Below are 23,493 nucleotides of genomic sequence, written 5' to 3'. Positions count from 1 at the left end.
CCACATTTTGAATTCTCTTTCTCAAGGAAAGTGCACCTGTGGGCAAGTATTTATTTATCTCCACCCCTAACATTAGTTATTTAAGGGGCCCTCACAAAGCAATTTTATGTATTTTAGCTGCTCTTTACAGTTTGTTTTACATCGTGCTGCCAGAATGCCAGGGGCAAATCTTCATTTTATGTAATACAAAGGACAATTAAGTTGTAGGATGTTGATGGAAAGTTCATTGTTGACCTTGTAAAGAGTAGTTTGACAATATAAGTCACCCTCCAGTGACCAAAAGTGCGCCGGTCTTAATTGGATGTTGGGCCTTCGCTGTGCAGAATGATGTTTGTGCAGAGTTCAACTTTAGAAGAAAGACTCACCAAAATCATGGGGGTTTTGTTCACTCAAGGGAATATAAATCAAGCTGGTGTTGGTTTAATCATTTTAAGAATGGATTTTATCAGTTTTTGCATATTAACTCTTCTGTATCACAAACTGCGGGCTCAGAGTTTGACGGATGTGGACATTTATTAGGCACCGAGGGTCTAATAAAAGATGTGACATGTTTATATGGGAAGAGCCACATCCAGCAGTTTTACAGCTTGACAAATATTAGGACTGAAAGACGGGAAACCCCAGCCTCAGTTTCTCTTTTAACCATTCAATTGAAAAGTCTGTTTTGAAAGTCGCCCAACTTTATGTAAAAGCACCGAAAAACCTGTGTTTTAATACGTATAATGGATGATCCTGCCTGCGTCCAGCTGCTTTTGTAAGTTTTGTATCCTGTTAGAAGGTAAGAAAGACAACACAAACACTCAGTTCACTGTACAAAATCTTCATTTTTTGTTTTTTTCTTCCTTAATGACATACAACAGGGGACCCGTAAACAAAAAGAGAAAGTCATCTGATACAAGCTAGAATGCAGTTCAAAAATATATAATAAAACAAAATTAATAAAAAGCAGGTCTCTTATCCCTTGTAGTTAGAGGAAATAGTTTGAATACAGCTTAATATGATGTACAAAATATCACACAGTGATAAATTGCTAATAAAAAAATAAAAACACAAAGAAATGAGTCCTTTACCTTGGCCTCTGACTGGTAACAGATTTTTTTTTTTTTACTTATTTTTTTCATTTTTCATGTTTTTTAATCATTTTGCTTTTTTACAAGCTATACATCGCCATTATCAATCACAAGCAAGTTCTATGCCTAGCAAGGAAGAATGATTCACTTATGATACTACAGTATTCTTACATCTTAATAATCATAGTCATAATCAAAAGAAAAGAAATGCAAGAAAGAAAACAAGGAAATGATGGACATTTACAGCACGTAATGGCATCTCTAGTCATCATTTACAACCTCTGTTTCGATTTCTTTTTCTTTTTTTGATGTGTCATACTGATTTGTCTTTATACTCGGCGAGGGGACGCACTGCGGCAGCTCAGAGTGGGATAACCGAGCCACAGCAGGTTGTAGTATTTACTCCAGATTGTATAAGAAATATCTGCAAAAACATTACTTCTGCACCCTGTCTGCTACCACTCCTCGCAACAAGCATCCACTATTAGATGTAGTGCAAAGTGAAGCCAAATAGTAGTTATATAACAGGACGTCATGCCCAGCAGCAGTGCAATAATGCAGTTGCACCCGGTTGGTTCTCTGTCTAAACTCAGACAACAGTCTACCACCCTGTTTCAGGAGGAAAAACCCTCAAACTATGACTACTAGTGTCTCTAGTGATTATGCAAGGAGTGTTTACCTCTAGGCTACTTTGACCTTTGACCCCTAGTGTGACCCTGTAATCTTGAAGAGGAAGGAGGGTGCCCCTTAACCAGCTGGTTTAACACCAGATTTTATCAGACTTTTCTCAAGGTAATTAACAGTCAAATATTTGGAAGTCATTGCGGGGCAGTTTTTTTACCTAAATGAAACTTGCGTCCTGCAGTTATGTGTATAACTGCAGGACGCAGACAGATGTGAGGTGTTCTCAAAGGAGCAACCTAAGCCGAATGTTATGTTAAAAATAGCTGAATCAGATCACATAGGGTGGTGAGTAATATCAACTGACACCCACACATCTTAGATCAGTACTTTCTCTTTTTCTTCCTGACATGACAGAAATGGCAGATTTTTAAATTGACTTCCATCTCTCTCTTTTCTTTTTCCCACCCTGGAGCTATTCCTCCCAGACATTAGCTCTCCTGGGTAATGTGCTACTGTGCAACTGATGCACGTCAAACAAGAAGAGGGAACCTTAATCGTCAAGCTCTCTTTTGGAAAGCCTGAATAAATAATGAGCCAGAAACAGAGCACCGTCTACTGACTTCAAGATGAAATGAAAAAATCTGAGCAGCTCTCGTCTGAGGAAACCTTTTCGGTCCGGGTGGTCCTCACTGCGGTACAGTTACCATCTGTACACTCCTCGAGCCAGTTTCAGAGAACAGCGACCGTTAACTTTCTGAAATGTGACCACGGTTAATGAAACGATTCGACGATGAAATGTCATTTAAAAAGTCGACTGACTCGACGTAGATCTGTAGCCCGATGAGTGAGAAACACAGTCTCTCATCCTCGCACGCACACACACACACACAAAACAGGTCCCTGATTCTGACTCAAGACTGACAAGGTCTTTCATAGCACCGTGATTTAACTAGTGCGCACACAAACACACACATGCACACACTCGTCTGTACAGTAAAAAGCACCAAATGACACGTTCGGTCATTTGTCGAGACCCGCCTCACACTCCTGTAGTCTACAGCCTTTGATTGAACTCTGTCCTCTAGCATCAGTCTGTGGAGTCGAGCTCAATCTGTACATCTGTAGAAATGCATCGTGATTGTGGAAACGTGTTCGGTTATCTTGTACAGCAGAGTGACATATAATCACGCACGCACACACACACCTAGAGGCAGAATCACGGGGACGCTTTAATACTCAGACAAACGATGAGACTTGGCTGTAAAATTAAAGCTATTTGTTCCAACACTGGTTAGCGACTGTCTAGTGCCTCCTCATGCCACATACACACACATCTACGTTTGACATTCTCCAACCCCAAATACACACACGCGCTCTACTGGAGTCTTTGGAATGTAATACATTGATTCCCACCGAGAGGTTTCTGGGAAAGGTTACCGTCTTTTTTTTTTTAGTCATGCCTACGTATGTATGTTAGCCACAAGCAATCTGTCAACGACTTCAAAAAAGATCTGTAGGATGAATTGTGGTGCATTTGTGCGTGCTGTGCAGTGCGAGTGTTTCCTTGGTGAAAATGTGAGTTAGTGTGTCAGCAAAAATCAAGCGCACGCACACACACACACACACAGACACAGTGCTTTGTAATAGGCTGAAGAGAAAAAAAAAAAGCTGAACAGAATATTGTAGTGTAGAAAAGTGTTACTCCAAACATGATTATTTGAAACGGAGCAGCCGGGAGTTTAAAGATATAAAAAAGCAGAGTGATTAGTATTACAAGAAGTCACTGAGGCATCAGAGAACAGTGAGGGGAGGTTGAGGGGAGGTGACGTCCTGTGGCGATGACCCAGCCAGTGGGGTGCAGGACAATTGTGTGTGTGTGTGTGTGTGTGTGTGTGACTGTGTGTGTAAGCAGGTGAAATTTGTCCACTGTAGTCTTCAGTCTCTTTTGTCCCAGTTGTTTTTGTAGGACTCTAAAAGCAGAAAAAAGGTAAACACAAAGTTAGACCACAAGATGTCCAAACAGCTCATGACATAAAGCTAATACATAATGTTAGTATTATATATAAAGCAGACAACAGCAAAATTATGTATAATTTTTTTTAAAAAAATCATATTTGGAGTGAAGTGCTTTTATAGGTGAGGAAACCAAAACAGTAGTCATTTACGACAGCTCAGCGGATTACAATCTAATAATGTTTATGCGTGTCATGGTTCTCCAAATCCACAATTCAATTCGACTTTAGATTTTAAAGGTCACATAGTGTCATGGTGCGTGAACGGCCCAGGACAGGAAGGTTGTCAGGTTCATTGGTTTCCTCATGTTTTTTGGGTCTTGTCCACCTATTCAGACTTTTCGGAAGGAAGTGGCATCAATCATTTAAAAAATCTGAAAACGGGCTAAGTGAAGACGATGCCTAATTCTTCTCTTTCTGCCAGCAAGTAAGGCCGTCACAAAATACTGTCTCTAGAAGGTGACATACAACTTCAAAATTGGGTGAAAAGTTATTTAGTAGCCAGACAAATCCCTCATAGACATTGTACCATGTGTAACTTTTCATTTAAAATAGGCAAATTTGCTTTACTGATTTACTGCTTTTGTGTGTTTTTTTTGTCTTCAGTTCTTATAATGTGGAAAATGTGAAAAATGCCCATAAATAGAGTTAAAATCAGATCACAGCCCTAACAACTGCCATTCATATCTTTACTTCGTCTTTAAAAAAGAGAGGCCACATGGTATCAAGTGTGAAATAATCATCATGTCTTTTTTGTGTGATGAACTGCACCATGGCCACATGGTCAAATTGAAATAATTAATACAAACTGTAAGAACAGTATTTCACCAGTCAGTTGGGAACAAATGTTATACACAAAAACAGAAAGAGGAGTCAGTAGATAGCAGACGGGTACTTCACAACAACAGCTTGAGTTTCCTCAACTCCAAACACCCCACGCTTTTTGCAGTATGTGTAGCAGCCCACACACAGACAAAAAATAGGAGAAACACCTATCCTGCTTTCTAGAACTGAAAGTGAAGGCTCATTTTAAAAGTTTTTTTTGATTTAGAATTGAAATCATGACAGCCCTGATAAAAAAAATGTTGCAACCTGACAGGTTAAATATGTGCTCCATCAATCAATTTAGTGTTGCACTTCTATAAAGTTGGGGACACGCAGAAGACAGAGTTTAAAAATCAAAAGAGAAGCAGCAGAGGCTTAGATATCCTGGCTCTAAGTTTCCAGTATGAGTCAAGCTTTAAAAAAAAACTAAAGACTACAACACTTTAATTTATTATGCCCCCTGATGATGACACATCTTAGTTGTTATTTTCTCCGGAAAGCTCCTCCTGAGCCACAGCTTTCTTTTGAGAAGTGCTAACTACAACAAATAAACAGTTCCTCTTCAAGACTGAATATTCTGCTTCTTTCAACGATAAGACTGAAGACAGTGAAAAGTTCTGAATCTTGATGGACCAATCAGAGCAGCTCACTGTGTGTGCACTCCCATAGTAAGTTAACTCCGTCTCACCAGAACGACGACAGTGCTGTCAGACAAAGATCTTGGCAAGTGCATCTGCGCCGGCGCTGGCAATGAAGGGCTGTGAAGGGTGGAAGGCCACGTCATGAATGGCCTCGTCGTGTTTCTTCCTGTGGGCCGTGATCTCCTGCACGCACGTCCTGTTGTCCAGCATCCACAGGCGCACCGAGCAGTCGTGGCCTGCAGGGGGCAGAGAGTGGGTGCAAGCAAAGGAAACAAAGTCATGAGGGACAACGTGGAGTACAACGCAAAGAAAACCTATTCACTCTTCGATGTTCAGCTACATCACAACACAGTACAGCTGAGTGGTACTCACTGCCAGAGATGAGGTAAGTGCCTTTAGGGTCTGTGGTGAGACAGGTGACCGCATCCAGGTGAGCCACCATAGAGTGGACAACTTTACCTGAACAAACGCACAAAGGAAGCCGATTTAGATGCATTGACACACTTGACGAAGTCTGCAGAGGAAGTGAAAAGAGGACAAATAACAGATACCTGACTTGTTGTCTAGGAAGCGGATGGTGCGGTTCTCATGTGCAGTGATGGAGACGGGCTCAGACGGGTGACTGACCACACGGTTGATCAGCTCACTGCCTGCGCAGGACAAAAAAAACAACATTTTAATAAAGTCTGTTTTATCTCTTCATCTAACTTCTTTACTTTGGTACTTGTGACAGGAATGTTAGAAATTGGGTGATGGCCACATACCATCCTTGGTCTGTGTCTCTAGCGCAGTGGTGCTCTGCTCTGTGTTGAGGTCGTAGAGCAGCGTCTCACCGCCGTCAAATGACACCACCACCTGGTTGGGGTCAGTGGCCACAAAAGCCACCGAGGTGGGCGTGCCGTGCTCTGGGAGAACACAGGGGACGGTTGAGTTGTGCAGCGTGGACATAACATAAAGCTGAAAAATAAAATCTCAAAAGTGATGTTCTACCTCTCTCCTTGTTGAAGACGGACAGGCAGGGAGCCGAGTTCTGAGGGTCCCAGATGCGAATGGTGCCGTCGGCCGAGCACGAGGCGAGACGATGGTGGACCGCCGAGTAAGTCAAACCCCACACGCTATCCTCGTGGCCTGCAAGCACGCTGCTCTCGATGCCGGGATCTGTGAAGACAATCACACATATTATTAAAAAAAACATGGGGAAAACTTCAATTGGTGACTGATTTTATTCTGACAGTTGAGGATGGCTGACCGTAGTTATCGTAAGGATCCACGTTGAGGTCGAGCATCTTCCAACACCTGACGGTTCCGTCTAGACCTCCGCTGTAGCAGGAGTCTCCGTCCTCGCCCATGGTCAGAGACAGAACAGCTCCACTGGGTGAAAAAATGGGAGAGGGAGGTCAGGGGTTGAAGTGCACCCATTTATGTTTGCGATGTGTTAGTTAGTATTTGTACACATCTCAGACTCACCTGTGTGCTCTGAATGTGTAGATGGGCTCGACGTCCAACGCTGCGTTCCTGTGGAGGGACACAGTCTTTTAAATGCGCTGCAACTAACGAATACTCTCACTGTCCATTATTTTCTTGATTGATCGATTAGTTGTTTGGTCTATAAAATGGTGAAAATGTTGATCAGTGTTTCCTAAAAGCCCAAGATGACGTTCTCAAATGTCTTGTTTTGTCCACAACCCAAAGATATTCAGTTTACTGTCACAGCGGAGCAAAGAAACCAAAAACATATCACATTTAAGAAGCTGGAATCAGAGAATTTTGACTTTGCAGCTCTATGCTCGTTCTGCCCATCTGCTGCATGAAAGCCATTAGGCGTGAGATATAAAAAGTGCTAAATAAATCAACTCTCCATCTTCTTCTCCCTGGTGGTTCTTACTTTTTAGAGTGCATGGCCTTGTTGAGGTTCCACAGCTTTAGTGTTCCATCCTCGGAGGCTGTGAGCAGCACGGCTTGGCTGGGGTGAAAGGTCAGAGCGCGGATGGCGTCGAAGTGGCTGCGTAGTGTGAAGCGAGGGTTCCATGTCTTCTTGAACTCCTCTCTGTTGTCCTGCATCTGACGGGACACACGTTTTTTTTTTAAAAAATGGAACATTCCCATATTTTGAGCACGCGCATTTAGCTTGGATTACGAATCTGTAGTTACATCCATAGAGAGATCGTTGTCATTGGCGACAGTGAGATCAGCCAGTTCGCCAAGGTTTATGTCCCCTCCTCCGACGGCGTCCATGATGAAGACATCAGAGGAAAAACCCAGGGCGCCGCCTGCATGTTGGAGGCGCAAAAGCACTAGAGTTACTATAATACATCATAAAAAGGGTAAAATACAGCAATGATTCTATGTTCTGCCTGGCAAGAATCTATTTATCTTGTCTCCTGACTCCCACACTGTGTACTAGAGGAAATATTTTTAAGTGTGGGAGCAACTTTGTACATTTACCCCTACGCAGATATGACAGTGTCTAAATTTGAGATTTAACGTCTCGGCCACAATAATCCGTGTGGGAGACTTGAGGACGAAAATTTGGAGGAGGACAGTCTATGGTTCTCTACAGGACGTATTTGATGAGGGGTGTCTTACCTTCCCCGGAGCGAGCCTGTCCCGATACAGAGGGGGGCGGGGTGGGTTTAGGGGGGAAGTCCGACATCATGCCTTGTAACTTGTTCCTGCGGTTCTCTGAACCCGGCAAGAGGAGAGAGACACAAAACATCCAGTCATGCAGAGAGGCGCAGGAAGGACGGAGAGGCCGACAGACGGACAGATGAGGCAAAAAGACTTAATTCTTTGGATACACAACAAACGCTCACACAGTTTTTAAAGACTCTGTTTGTGAGAGGATGAAATCAATAAAAGCACAGGCACACAGTGTAGAGATGGCTCAAAGAATGAAATGTGGACATATAAAAAAAGAGAAGGCGGCATGCGTGATAACCTTTCAAATGACCCCCGACCACAGAGAGTGCATCTACAGACAGAGATGACAGCTACACAACTGTAAAGAGTCACAGACTGACAGCTCGTGAAACAGGACAGAGAGACAGGTGGTTGGGAAAAGAGGTTGGTTTTATTGACAAGAAGAGATGCCAAGACACAATGAAGAGTAAAAGATAAAAAGGTGAGCAAGGCTAGAGGGGAGGGGAGGGCAGCGGCAAAAAAGACAGATACACTGGTGGCAGTGATTCTGGTAGTGCTGGTGCTGATGGTGTTTCTATGGCAACAGCGTACCTAACTCCCGTCCGTCCCCCGAGATCCGGGCCTCTCCCGCCCCCTCCCCATCCTCCCCCGAGCCCAGGAAGTCAAATTCACTGAGGGCGTCTTCCGAGTCGTCTTCGTCCTCCTCGTCCTCGGGGTCCAGGTCTGTGGTCATGGGCTCCGAACCCATCTGGACACAAGAACAGAGAAACCGATGTTACTCACGTGATCGCTCATGAATTCAGTTTGCCCGATTTCATTTTTTGAATCGTCGCTCATACCTTTACGCGAGACTTCTTGTTCTTGCGCGGTCCATCGATGCAGTCGGTGGCCATGCCCTGGAAGTCGTCTTCCTCGTCGCTGTCGTCTTCATCGTCGTCCTCACAGCCGTGCAGGAAGGGGATCTTATCGAGCACCGAGCCCCCCAGACGTTCCTTAGAGCTTTCCTTCCCCGCGTTCCTGCAATTACACACAGAATTATTCTCTTAAGTTAAAAGGAATAAAGCAATTATTGAGGACAACACCATGTAAAATTACCTCAATTATACCGTATTATACCATATTATTAAACTTTTCTTTTTCCTTTTCCTGCTCAGGGAGCCACACTCAAACATGTCTGAGTGGTACAAACTGTATATTTCTAAGTAAGCCTGATGAAGGATGCCCTCCATTTTAGAAAATCTTTTGTGCATCTTGTTCTGTTGTCTTTTGAGATTAGGATGTACTATTGTGTCACTGTCTTCACATTTCTGCTTGTTCAGACAAAGGCATGTGGGTGCTCTTCACAAAGCTGCCACATGATACAGCAACGAATTGTCTCATGTTATCACGACGGTGATAAGGTACGCTTACATTAATCCTATTGAGACTCTGATAGAAGTATTTCAGCCCTTGCATAGAACTGGGCTGTTGAAAGAAGCGAAAAATGGCTTTCTGACGGGTGATGTACTGCGAGATAGGTGATGCTTGGTTCTGGCTTGAAACATGTTTCTGTAAACATTTTAGGCAAGACAATGGCAGTGTACTAACAGAATCTTGATGATGCGTGAGTGTTGAGCTCCGTGTGAAGGCAAGATGAAGAGACGTTTACTATTGATCAGTTGCATACACTACCAACACTGTAGTGATACAAAGCTGGTTGAATGCATATTTTCTTTCTGGTAAATCTAATTTTTACTCTGACTGTAATGATACTAATACATAGTGGCCATCACTAGTCTTTTGTATCTGCTTCCACAGTCTCACCTCTTGATTTGTTCCTCGATCTGTCTGACCAACAACGACTCTCCACCTGCCCGGGGCTCTGGCTCGGCACAGGTTTCACTGGGTGGAGGCCCGTTAGCTTCGGGGCTGCTCCGCCCGAGCAGGGAGCGCACACGCTTAGACCGCATGTCCAGGATGGTGTCTGAATAACCCACTTCCTCCAGATATCTACATTCACAGGAAAAAGCACAGATAAATATACACTCAGACTGTTCAGCGATAAAGTACTGATTGAATACATTAGTATGGTGCGGAGATAAAAAAAAGGGAGCTGATGACGGAGAGGCCTTACTTGCGTAGTAGCTGACGTCCCTCCTTCCAGGACATCTGATTGGCTGGCTCAGACTCTGACTCAGCCGGCCCATTGGGAACTACAGAAAATAGATTGGTCAATAGTGATGCAACAGCAAGGCATGAGCAGAAAAAGAGAAAAGCAGGAACTTTGCTCTGAAAGTACAGCAGCAGTAAAAGAAGCAACAGCAGACGATTATGTAACAGTTCAAAATAACAGAGTCTATAGGGGCTTTGTCAAACATACGTTGGTCTGCTTCTGTCTCTGGTTTCTTGTCTCCTGGACTCTGGTCGTTTCCTGTCTTCAGCTTCTGGTGCTTTGCCCTGCAACCCCAGCAAACACCACATGAGGGCAGCGTTAAGGGCAAATACATGGAAATCTTTTACTATCAAGTCACTATGCCGAAAGCATGCAAAACATTAGGACAGCAGGCTGAGTGGATGACAGACACGAGGACAGAGACGTGTCTTACCTCTCTTGTTTGAGGGCGTACTCTAGCATTTTGATCCGCCTCACCAGGTCCTGTTTCATATTCTCCTGCCCTTTCCTCTCACCCTGTAGGAACGCCACCTGCGCCTGAAAACGCACACATACACAGGATGCTTTAAAAAAACAAACGCACATACATGCATACATACATACATGATCAGAAAATCAGTTACTGTAGACAGTGTGACTGCTTTAACTGCAGTAAATTAGATAAAATGCATGTACTCCCCCATTAAGGCTGTAGAGTGAAGCATTTGATATCAACAGAGACCGTGAATGTGAAGGGGGGAAAAAAAAGTTTGATGTGACGAGCATAGCAAACATGACTTCTGAGAAGCCGGAATAAGTAGAGGGTTGTGGAACAGGGCTCTTATTTTTAACTTCTCCTGACCGAGGCCTCAGTGCGCATCTGCGGCAGAGGAAAAACAAGACACGGACTGGCCAGATTCAAATACCCTCTTTTAAAGACACATCCTTCCTTTGTGCGCTTCCTCTCTCATTTTCCGTCCGCTTCCTTCCTCACCGAGATAAAACTCTTACCTCTTACCTTGAGGACAGAGACGTGCTGCCCTCTCTCGCCGCTTGTCAAACAATTAAAAAGGTTTTTTGCGAGACGAAGACGAAAAAGTGATAATGAGAGCGATAATGACGGGACTGTAGAGTTTTGATGAGGACTATCTTTAGACGGGGTCTTCCCTTGAGTAAGCCGGGCTTGATGAAATGTGAAAAGGCTGCCAGACTGGATGAGCAAGATTTCTGTGTACGCACCGGGTGATGCTGAGTTTTTTGAGCAAAACTGTGGGTTGAAGTAGAAAAATGCCTCGGTTAGAGGGAGGTTAAACTGTCGACTGCTCTCAGGGTTTGCATGCAGGTGAATGTGGGCATAGTTTTGCATTTTCACCCTCTCCTCCCTCTCGTTCTCTCTTTCTGAGCCAAGCGGTACTGGAGCATTAATGCCGATTGTTTTACAGCCCATTTCTCCGCTGCGCGTCCCTGTCTGTGTCCACGAGTCTGCTCCCACACGCAGACGCAGTTCTGTAAAACTAGAACAGTCTAAAAACACTATCTCATGGGGCAGGCACTCGGTCTACTTGAGAGGGTAGTCAATCACCCAGGAAAGTGCGCACACGCGCTTCACACACACACATAAATACACACAGTCATGTAACCAGCAAGGAGGGCAAGTGGAACACCGGATAATCTGCCAAGCAAACCTTACTGCTGCTGCTGCTGCTGCTGCTGCTGCTGAGTAATCCTGATTAATGCAACGTGATTTTATATGCTTATCTGAGAATTTTGGAGATAATTGTCAGAGCGAGCAAGTCAACACTGCAGGGATGAGCTAAGAGGTTGTGAAATACAGATAACTGTACGTGGTATACACTTGCCCTAACACAGAGGAGCAGTTCAGTTCATGCCAAACATGCAAATAACTAATGCATTAACTGTGCTTGTGTGTCCGGGGAGCTGAAAGGATGGGTTGTACAGCTCTGCAATCATTTAAAAAGCAATGAGTGAAACACACAAAAAAATAACTGCTTAGCCTTGTATAAACAGCTATGTAATAATATATAATTTGCCGTGGTTGTGTGGTTTGATTAAAGCAGCTAGCATGGGGTTAGCTGCAACAGCAGACAGTTAGCTGTGCATTTCCAGCTGCACACAAGCAGCGATTGTGTGGCTGCCGTGTTTCGTAATGGCAGATGCAATACTGTATTTGTACATTTCACACAGGCAGAGACAGTCGCTCCCCGCGTGACATAACCAGACGTGAATATTAATGTGCTAAAAGAAAGCCGAACAGAGCTCGGCTGTTTTGCTAACTTGTCATAGTGTGGGAGGTGCAGATAAGAAAACAACATGTAGATTATATATTAGGGGCTATAAATAGTTTAAAAGAGATGGTACGTTATAAAATAATGATAATAAATTCACATTAAATCGACACCTTTAGAGTTAAATGGCATAATATTTACTTTGATAAATAAATGTTGCATTCAAGATAGCATCCACAATAATGACAATAAAACGTCCCTTTAAACATTTCGACTGCTCTGATACTGAGGCCAAATATACTGGGAGAAGCAGCAGGCAAGAGGGGGGGTGGCATCCCCCTTGTTTGCAATAGGCATGGGACGATATGAAAAGTTAATGTCACGGTTACCCTGTCTAAAATAATTGTGATTCAAATATTACCCCAACAGTCATTAAAATATTTGTAAAACTTTAAGATAAAAACTAAAATTAAAATAAAGTGGAATCACTTTAACCTTAAATTTAGTTAGGAAACAAATATTTTTTATTGCATCACAGGCAGGACACTGACAATTTAGTGAAAAACAATCAAAGTAATCAGAATTCTGCACAAATAAATGGTTGTAACCTCGTCTCCCTGTCGTTGTTTAGTTTGTTTTTGTGGGGGATGCGACGTGCAAGCTGAGCCTTCAGCCATGGAGACAGGCTAAGGCAATATAAAATAAATCAGGAAACCAATATAGGACTGTACCTCAGCAAGCTGGAGAGCTTTATCGAGTCATTCATGTGAGGACAGACATGAGTATCTTGATAATTAAAATTCACAACGAGGACTTTTTATCGTGATCCGCAATTAAATCTTTTATTGTCCCATCCCTAGTTAGCAAAATGACCAAAAATGCATCCCCCCTTTTGGATCCCCTTGCAGCAGGGAGAATGCAGGGACAGAGGGGATGTTTGATTCAATATGTCAGTCTAGTCTGCCTGAATTATTGATCCTTTATCCAACTGGAGTTTGTTTAAGGTAGAATCTACAGGCCCAACCACGGCTGTGAAACCAAAAGAATCAGTTCGCTAGTCGCGCGGAAATGAAATAAACTGTCTACTGGGGTCAAGTGGAGGCCAACTCGGGCAAAGTCAGTCAAATTCAAGCGAGAGGAAGAGTTGAATATGAGGTCATCTGTACACAAATAAACAAATCTTTAACATAGACTCAGTAGCTAAACGCCATTGTCAGCTCAGCCATGATACAGAATCCACCTACTAAAAGACCACGATGGGGTAACTAGCTGCAGATAGATCAATGCTGAGCTCTTCACTGTAAATGGTTCTTGTGTTAGAACTGAACAAAAGAGTTTGAACACAGCGGCAGCATACTAACAGAGGCAGCCAAGGTAATGCCGGCCCAGTATGAACAGCGATTTGATCATTTACTGATGTACAATTGAGTCAGTGTCTTTTTCCACCTCTAAAAGGAATGCGTCTCCTTCATCCTTAAGGGGCAGGGCACGCGTTTCTACTCCTACTCACACACAGACAAGCTACGACCTGCTCACACACACAGATTACCATCACATCCGTGTGCGCTTGTGTCACGCTGAGTTCCTAGACGGACGGGTTCCCACTACTGCCCAAAACATCAAATCCCTGACACGTCTTTGTTGGCCAGGATGGAGACAAGGCTTGCATGTGGACACATAAACACACCTAATAGCGTGTCAAAGGGTTTATTGCTATATGCCATTCTTTATCTATTACTTAACTTCTCATTCTTTGGCTGTGACCTGGTTTTACTCGCTCTTCCTTTGTACACGATTTCCCGTTCCCCTCTTTAAAAAAAAGGTCAGAGAACTAAAAAAGATCCCATCAAGGTGTGCGAGTAAATCGACAAATAACATACCTAGCATGCCTCTTTCCTAAGGCGGTCGGACTTGCATTGTTTTTAGCTGTCACTGGTCTTTGTTACGCTGCAGTTTGTCTGGTTCAGATTGGGACATGCTTGTGTTTACTCGAGTGTGGGACCCCGGCCAACAGAAGCGAGACAAGGCGGTCTATTCATCAGCTATTAGAAGTGTTCTTACCGAGAGACTGACCCGTAAAATAAGAGCCGAATCGGACGAGACGTTCGGAACAGTAGAGGAGCAGCAGGTCAGGAGACGCCATAATATTTTGAAAGGAAGTGATACTCAAGTTAAATATCATTCCATGTCGATGAGTAACCAAAGAAAACCCCCCTTGTGTTGACACTGCGGTTATTCTCTTTGTATCGTCTTGGTAAACTAACAAAGCCTAAAGGTACACAGGAACCTTGTTTGCGAGCGAACCTGTCGTGCCATCTGATCTCTCCTTCCTGTGGGTGGGTTTTCCTCCGTGTGGCCTACCGCTGCTGACCTTTCCACAGTTTGTTGTAGCATGGAGAGCTGACACACATTTAGCCTGTTCTGTCAGTCCCTCTGCGCTAGCTGCAGAACAGGGTCAAGGGCAGCTTTCCTCCTCCACTCCACTGGCCACCCTCCATCTTCTCATCCCTCCATCCCCATGAGAGAACCCATGAGCCAACAAGTAGAGCAATGAACTTTTCTGGGACAGTGTGTGTGCAAAGTATTTAGCTCAAGAGTGACATCCTAAAAAGTTGGCGTTGCTGTTCAAGTTTGAGCTGAAGATGCTTGATAAGCACTGGGAAGGGAAAAAAATCTGAATGTCATGATTGTGACAAATAATTTTAAAAAAACACACGTATAACAGGAGCGCTGCGAGTCTGCGTGGGTGGGAGGCACACGCAGTAATAAAGCTGTACATATGGATGTCATATGTGTGTCATGGCTGAGAGCGCAGAGCTATTAATTAGAGATGTGTACCCAGGGCCCCCGGGGCCACACTCAACAGGAAGTGATGTCATCTGGGTCACCAGTAATCTATTTAACACAACTACTGACACGGTTAATAAAATTAAACAGCTGACACTGAGAATAATGCAAAGGGAAACAGGTAGAGGTCTGCCCTTTTCCCTGTAGAGTAAGTTTAGAGAATTTGTTCCACGTCTCCTGCACAATCTGTTTATCTATTAATTTTTAATGAGGATCAGGCAAGTAACAAGCTTATTACTTCGGGCTTGTTCAGACAATACACTGGAAAAAGTGTGTCTAAAGGCCGGAGGGCCAAGGCCACTGCCACCTGTCCCCTGTGCTGCTGCTGCTGCTGTCCCATGATCGTGCTGGGACGTCCCACCTGGCCCCGAGCAGCGAGGGCCCTCATTCCCGGCCTGTCACTGGAGACACGATGCCACAGGTGGCCTTTCACACCAAAAAACACTCTCACACAGACAGCACATGTGTTACAGTCTCACAGAGACGGGCTATGCTACAAACGCAGACATCCGTGCTGTCACACAAAGAGTCGTAAGATGATAGTGTTCATCTCCGTCAAATGTTGGTGATGGTTTTTCTACAGCTTCCTTACCAGCCTTATCAGTGCCATAGAAGCACAAAATGTCATGTGTAGATGACATGTGAGCAAACACATGTACAGAATGCTGCTAACTGTGCAGGACATGACCAGGGGGGGCATGTTAACTGGCATGTTGAGAGCCCTGTGAGCAAGCTGGCAACAAAAGCCAGAGGCCTGTGGCCTGTGGGTGTTAAAATGTAAGCTAGGTCAATTTTTCAGCCTGGCACTCCAGCGATCCTCGCTTTCGCTCTCAGCACGGGACGTGGTGCTAATTGTACCCGTGAAACCAGACCATGTGCAGCAAATACGCACACGCAAACAAAGTTCCATAACAAGCACTAATGGCATGTTGGACATAGCGATGCCCTGCTTCTGACTCCCATTCCCGCTCTTCCCCACACACGACTATAAAAGCAGCGAGCGCAGCCCGTTTGTTATTGTTCATCCATTTTTTATCATGCTCCTATTAATAACTACATAGGTTTGAGTTGGGGGCAATGGGAGAAGCGGAGTGACAGAGGAGAGGCAAAGATATATGCTCAGGGTTTTCTTCTGTGGTTTTGTCAAGCTGGTGAGCTGCAGAAGATAGTTAATCCTAATTAGAAGCAAAGTGTGGTCACAGGAGGAAGACCACATATGGGTTTAGGGATGAAAAGATGAACTGTTCATCCCTCCGACCCAAACGCAGAGCGAAAAACATCTTTAAGTGTGAATGTTTTCCTAACCTGCCTTAATCCTGGAACAATTTGATGAGTAAGCGCAACCTTGCTCAGCAATGCTCTGCCTCAGACACTTACACACATGCATGTAGGAGAGCTGCATAGTACAACCTCTGTCTACTGCTACTGGTCTCTGAATAGCTGCAGCCATTAGGCGACTCATGCCTGGCTCAAGGGCATTTCTATGGCACTGACTCACACATTCACATGGATTTTTCTAGATGTTTCACAAATTCACGTTAATGACCTTTAGGCACCCAAGCTCACTACTCTAAACCTAAAGGCAGACAACATGTACGTGGATGTAATCGGCAGGTCATTTGGTGTTGTTGTATGTTTTTAGATTTAGGATGGTTATAAAACATTTAAAGATACTGACAGATACAACTGCTCTACAAACATATCAGCCACGCTCATCAACCACACCACTGACTCATCCGTGTGTGTGACAAATGTTGGTTTCCTTTCAATGCCACCAAATACAAAAGACACGCACGTTGCTGCAGACCACCTTTTGTTAAGATTCACGGGAAAGAACTTCATCCGAGAGGGATTTTACAGCGAGACGTGACTAAGTACAAAAACAATGGCAATCCAAAAAGGTCACCCTGATCACTTTCCTCCACTGTGGCAATTGTTTTACGAATAAAATGCCATTAACGTCAAACTATGCCTCATTTTACAGTGGAATCTACTCAAGTAAGAATGCCCCTTTGACAACCAACCCTCAAAAGAAAGCATCACTCTCAGTGCAGGGATCTAAAGCGAACTCACAGCTGTGCGATCATCATCTTTTACCCACAACACCACAGCCACCGATCACTCGCTTTGTTGCTGTGGTACACAAACCACTCTCTATTGACAAACTGTAATTCCACATAAATGCCAAAATACAGTCATTTGTAAAGGGAGTCTGGTACAGGGATGTCACTGATGTTTACCTGCATGAATAGCAAGGTAGCCACACCTAAACTATGTTTACCTGCCTGCTTGTTTTTATAACAAAAGCTGTATCCTCTAACATCAAGGTGTATATTGTTGTGAGCCGAACTGATTATATGAGCATTTGAAGGGGGGAAAAAACATGAATAAATGTTTTCCTAAAATACAGTTTGTCCTATATTTTGTGGCTGTTTGGCTTTTGGTGACCATCAGCTGGTGGGGCATACAGTCCCTTCATTTTCCTTTGCTGTGTGGCAACAATCCATCCCGGTCAATACAATATGACAGGGTGTAATGTTAGCCCGTTAGCATTTTGTCATCCTGGGACTGATTGATTGTGGGGCATGTGTACTGTCACAAAGCGACACTACAGGAGCTTCTGCAATATCCTCCCTGGCCTTTATTCGGCGGTGAGGTTGCAAACGGGGGCTAAATTGATCAACAAATTTTACCCTGAGTTCGTCTCTCTCAGCCTCCCAGCGGTATTTCTCGGCCTGGAAGCGTCCCCACTCGTACTGGATGAAGTGCAGGATCCCAGGAAGCGTCATACCCGCGTCCCCGTCCTGCAGCTCCCGAGCCTGCGACGATCCGGGCATGGCCCCGGCTGCTGCCGCCGCCGCCGCCGCCGCTGCTGCCATCGCCCCGGTCGCCGCAGCTGATGTCGCCTGGCCCGGTGCTGCTTTGGGCCCGTTTGGGTTGCGCCCCGCTCCGCTGCTGCTGCCGCCTCCGGAGTTCGGGTTTGGTCCTCCGCCGGATCTGTCCGCCTCCATTTTAACCGTTCAACCTTTCGCCAGGATAAGGAGGTGGAAACGGGCAGAGTGTACCAACAAGTATAATAAAAAAAAGTACCTCGTACCCTTCTTCCAACCCAGCTGCACTTCGCTATAAGCGACCCTCTTTTCTTCCTTTTCTCACACGCACAGAGCAAAATTACTATTCAGGTGGTAAAATACTACACTTCCGCTTTCAAACCTTCAACATAAAACACGACCAAGCGACATGTTTGTAACACCACGGCCTGGTTAGTCACCAACGAGCCATATTTAACATCGATTCTTACCTGGAGACGATTGCTAAGGTGACATTAAAACACAGCTATTCAATGTCTATCACTCACAACAAGCGTTCAGATTTTGTTTGCGACTCTTATTTTGTAAATCCCGGAGCTGTTTCCTCCTCCTTGTGTTTGCTGTTGGAAATGCCCACTGTGGGTGACAAATAAAGGTCCATGTTTGATGTAATACACAATGAACATGTCGCTAGGGGAGCTCGTTTCCTGCCATTTTGTGAGCATGGATGTTTGAGGACTGTGAAGTGAGCCGACATTATCCATTATTTCGTTTCCGGTTTGGACAATCAAGAATCTCCTCAACACTGGTCGACTGTGATTTTGTGACGTAGGCCCAACACAGCTGTAAGGAAGTGTAAGGTCTATATCACATTTTTACACACAGTGTATTTTTGTTGCAAGCCAAAAGTGCAGTGTTGTCGCAGATCTATAATAAACTGGACTTGATGAACATGAGCTTAGATAGGCTATAGTTATCCATTTTTTAAACAACATTGACATTAATGGTAAGCTAGATTTATTGAAATTGAATAGGAGAGGGGGCTTCAAAGTAATGAATAACCATCTATAAACAAAAAGTATTTATTCATATACATTGTTATTGTCCACATCATATTGCAAAGCCTGGAACATTCATCATCAAATCTAAAAATAAATAAATAAATTAAAGCTATGCAGATGCTGGTTGAAGATTTCCCATTGGGTCCTTTTGGCATCCCTGCGTCGAGACATTTATAGTCTGTCCAAGTGTGAAATTTTATGGCATATTCCTCAGATGTTTTATGTTTTTAAATGTTTTTGATACATTTTTCACATGTAATTTGAGCAGAAAAAGAATAGGTGAACAGCCATAAAGCTGTTCAGCTCGGTGTACATGTCTTAAAATGATAACATTGTTCAGTTGACATTAAAGAGCTGAGGCTTTTGTTTTTCTAAATATATACCGATATATATCCATGTGTTTTTATATAAGAATAGACTTAGTCCAGCAATAGTATTATGATATATAGCTGGTTCAGTTTTTGTCAGAAAATCTTGTTTACGTTTCTTAAAACGGCACTTTTATTCTGAAGGATACGAACCGGAAGTCTTTCTGTTGTTGCTGCGGGCAACACACGGGCTGCAAGCGTGATAGCTTAATGGTAAATTCGTGCGCTTGGTTTTAATGGTTGAGCTTGTGTGAAGCTACATACTAATGAAACATACTGACGCGATCTGTGTGAACTTAGTTGTGGATTTCTCCTCAAAATGTCGGAGACTCGATCTCATTCACAACCGCGCAAACATTAGCTAACAGTGCAGATTCATGTGTGTGTTTGCTGCTACCGATCCAGCCAGGTTTGCTCCACTGCTACCACAGCTGGCTGAGATGGACCACCATGAAAACCAGATATAGTACAACAAGGTTAATGGGCTTAAATGGGCTGCTGATAACATGATGTAATGGGCTGGAAATGATCTGATAATGAATAAAATAAGATTCATCCAAATGAAGGTAAGTTGTGGTCATGAATTTCACAGCCTGATTGGCATTGCAGCCATATTTTATATTTTTAAAGAAAGATTGCATGAAGCTACAGCCCTCCCAGTTTTACATTTAAAGTATGCATGTAAGTTTGATATTATCCAGTTATAATGTGCATATAAGTATATAGGGGGCAGCAACACAATCACTGCATCACTCTTTTTTTCTGTGTTTCACAGGTTGTCTCCAACTCTCATTCCTCTACTATCACTCCAATGGGGACCTAAGATCCACCGATCTTAACTGAACCTTTAATTTTTCTCCTGCGAGAAACTGGAAAGTATAAATCCCTTGCCATGCGGATCAGTCTCTGCCAGGGCCTGTTAACTGCCGCCATCATCCTCAACCTCCTCATCCTCTACTATGTGTCCCGAGCCCAGCAGCAAATGATGGAGAAGAGGAAGGAACTGGGCAGGGGCACGAGGAGGTCTGCCCTACCGGCCTCCGGTCTAGGGGGAGGCCTGGGGGCACTTGTAGGAGCTGGAGGTGAGCCTGGAGTAGTCGGAGGGGAGGGACACGGCCGTGGCCCACGTGTGACTGTTCTTCTTCGGGAGTTTGAGAACTTTGAGAACTATGTTGGGGATGTTGCTACTTCTTTCCTCCGCCAGAGACCTGAGCTTCCCTTCCTGGCCGTGGCGGACACCTCTCCGTACCCTCCCTTGGTGCTTCCGGAAGGGGCTCGTCTTCTGGTGCTCTCCCCCTCCCCGGACCAGCCCCCGCAAGCTCACAGGCCAGAGTTCCACGTTCAGACAGAGTTTGTGCTGCTGGTGACTGATGGGGTGGAGTTGGAGCAACCTCGGGCTATTGAGAGGCTGATCAGGGAGTTGGAAGGTGAGGGTGGAGGGCCCGTGAGGCTGGTAGCTGCACCCGTGCTGGCTCGATCTGCCGTGCAGTGCCTCCACCTGCGGGTGAACCTCAGAGAGTGGACGGCCACCTACTCGCCGGCTGCGTCTGGGAGCAGCGGGAGCGTGTGCACGGCTTTACATGGAGATGCAGTTGTCCTCATTCGCACTGAGGATCTTTTTAACCTCTCTGTCCCTCTGGGACGACCCCTCTTCTCCTCACTCTTCGTCCAGACCGCCTTGAGAGGCTGGAAGGTCAAGCTGCTGGAGAGCCCCTGTTTCTCCGCAAACCACCGCCCCCTCTTCAGCTCCGCTCACAACCAGTGGAAGGCCGATACTCGACTGAAGGAGGCCACCGGGAAGCTCATGAGGAGCTTTGGTCTGAAGCGCCTCCTGCAGCCTGATGGGAGGGAGCAGTGGTTTGGCTGCAGTAAAGAGACGCCTCGCTGCTTCGGCACTGTGCAGGATGACACGCCGGACTACCTCTATCTGGATCGCTGGACGCCTCCCTGCTGTCTGCGAGCTCTCAGGGAAACCACCAAGTATGTTATCAACATCCTTGAGACCTCAGGTGTGCGCTATTGGCTAGAGGGGGGGACTCTGCTGGGCGCCGTCCGCCACCAGGACATCATCCCATGGGATTACGATGTGGACCTGGGCATCTACCTGGAGGACGTACCCAACTGCGATCACCTGAAGAACCTGGACTCAGGCTCTCTCGTGGATGCTAACGGCTATGTCTGGGAGCGCGCAGTGGAAGGTGATTTCTACAGAGTCCAGTACAGCGAGGCCAACCATCTGCATGTCGACCTGTGGCCATTCTATCCACGTAACGGCGTCATGACCAAAGACACATGGACTGAGCACAAGCAAGACGTTGAGTTCCCGGAGCACTTCCTGCAGCCGCTGGTGCCCATGTCCTTCGCTGGCATCTCTGCCTACGGCCCCAACAACCATCGAGCCTTCTTAGAGCTCAAGTTCGGAGAGGGTGTTGTTGAGAACCCTCAGTATCCCAACCCTGCAAAAAAGAGGTTGGACAGAAGCAAATTATGAGAGATGATAGAGACTCTCTTAGGATGAACTGTATTTGTTTACAACACAGAATATCTTGCCTCAGCTCAAAAAACAGCCTAACAGATGATGCCTGGAAACTGAAAGGTGCCAAAAGGACTGCATTTTACCAAAATCCATACTCTAGTGCGTTTACATCAGGCATACTTTAAAGAGTCAAAGACTGGTTTTACTACATGGTGTACCCAATCTGTATGTGTACTGTAAAGTATGAATATGACTGCTGCAAAGATAGTAATACTTCTAAATTATACTTATATTGCTTTCTTGTTGAAGGAGACATATTCTGCTCATTTACAGGTTCTTGATTTTAACTCAACGTTACTACTAGAATAAGTTTACATGCTTTCAGGCTCAAAAAAACACATCAGTTTCCTCAAACTGTCCAGTGCTGCAGCACTGTATCCCCCCTCTGTCTGAAAACACACTTTTAGATCCTGTCTCTTTAAGGCCCCCCCTCCCGAATACCCAGTCTGCTCTGATTGGTCAGCTCGCACACACCTGAGCCAGCACCACTAACATCAACAAAGCAGTTTTGCTAAATTAATTTGTACACGCCAAAGTAGATGTTAAACATAATTTAAGCAAATGCGTGACATGGTGACAAAGCGTGATGTCACAAAGTCATAGAATTAGAGGTGGGGCTACTGACGAGGCATTTCAGGAGCACTGTTTGCTGTGGGAGAAAGGAGCTTCTTTTTGTGTGGACGTCAGGCTTTTTTAACTTTCAAGGCATTTTACATGCACAAAAACTTATACAGAATACTGATGGAAAGCTAAAAACAAAAAAGCATATTATGTCTCCTTTAAAAGCTACAATGTACACTATCTTAAGCAGGATTTAAGGTTTTGTACAGAATTATTTAAAAAATAAGTGGTTTTGCCCTAACAGGTGTTTTATGAATTTCTTGTCTTGACTGCGTTGCATTGATTTGCACTGATTCTTTTATTTTTGCACAGTTTGTGAATGAATGTTTCGACGCCAGCTGTAGAATGAGGATTTACTTTCCATGTGGTGAAATGAGAAACACACCGTCATTCATCCCGTTGTTTTTGGCATATGAGGATGATGAAACCCTGCTCTATCAGACCGTGGTATTCACTTAAAAACATCCAATGTTGACTGAATCTGTAAATCAATATTAACCCGTAGCTCAATTATGTATTGACTGAAACTGAATTTCAATTCAGTAGATTATTTACAGAAAATATTTAAAAAGAGAAGTTGCACACAGCCTCTCTGGGTGTGACGTGTGTCCTCTCGTGTTGTTACTTGTGTGTGATGTATCAAGGTCACTCGGATTCATGAGCTGTTAAAATAAAGGAGTTGTAACATATGAATGTGTTTGTTTTATACATTTACTTTTTAGGACTTTTAGTCAATCTGTTGTTAAGTGCAGTAAATGTACAAATGTTGTGGCAATTCTTTTTGAACACTAGGTGGCGCAACTTAACAAGCATCTGCACTAACTTGTGTTCTCTGCTCTGTCAACAGCTATGGGAGTATTTCAGCCATATGGCGGGAGCCCAGGGGGTTGAGGATTTTATGACGGGACAGACAGGAATGTAAAAGCACAGGAATGCAGCTCTCTTATTCGTTAGACTAGTCCAGCAATGTAGTTTTCTAATCCTACTCAATCAGAAGCTATTCTGTATAGAACAATAACAGTCTTTCACCTGTTGATGCTGCACATACGGTATTTCTTACT

General features: G+C 44.4%; 2 protein-coding genes across 2 annotated transcripts; one reads left to right on the top strand and one right to left on the bottom strand.

Moving 5' to 3' along the window:
* Positions 1-804: 804 nt before the first annotated feature.
* strn4 (striatin, calmodulin binding protein 4) lies at positions 805-18,276 on the bottom strand. Its single transcript, XM_084352040.1, has 18 exons — positions 17,730-18,276; positions 10,398-10,501; positions 10,172-10,248; positions 9,926-10,004; positions 9,616-9,801; positions 8,652-8,829; positions 8,404-8,560; positions 7,759-7,854; positions 7,324-7,442; positions 7,058-7,233; positions 6,640-6,687; positions 6,422-6,543; positions 6,163-6,330; positions 5,937-6,077; positions 5,724-5,822; positions 5,545-5,631; positions 5,220-5,408; positions 805-3,664 (listed from the first exon to the last, which is right to left on the bottom strand). The coding sequence occupies exons 1-17, from the start codon at positions 18,045-18,047 to the stop codon at positions 5,239-5,241; spliced, it is 2,325 nt and encodes a 774-aa protein (XP_084208166.1). The 5' UTR covers positions 18,048-18,276; the 3' UTR covers positions 805-3,664; positions 5,220-5,238.
* Positions 18,277-19,461: 1,185 nt separating this feature from the next.
* On the top strand, positions 19,462-23,121 carry fkrp (fukutin related protein). The gene is made up of 2 exons (XM_084352051.1): positions 19,462-19,841; positions 20,051-23,121. The coding sequence occupies exon 2, from the start codon at positions 20,168-20,170 to the stop codon at positions 21,764-21,766; it is 1,599 nt and encodes a 532-aa protein (XP_084208177.1). The 5' UTR covers positions 19,462-19,841; positions 20,051-20,167; the 3' UTR covers positions 21,767-23,121.
* Positions 23,122-23,493: the final 372 nt, after the last annotated feature.

The sequence above is a fragment of the Pagrus pagrus genome (assembly GCF_965226575.1).
Source record: "Pagrus pagrus genome assembly, chromosome: 4".
Taxonomy (NCBI): Eukaryota; Metazoa; Chordata; class Actinopteri; order Spariformes; family Sparidae; genus Pagrus; species Pagrus pagrus.
Note: the sequence above shows the minus strand (reverse complement) of the source record. Positions and strands in the feature narration are given on the sequence as shown.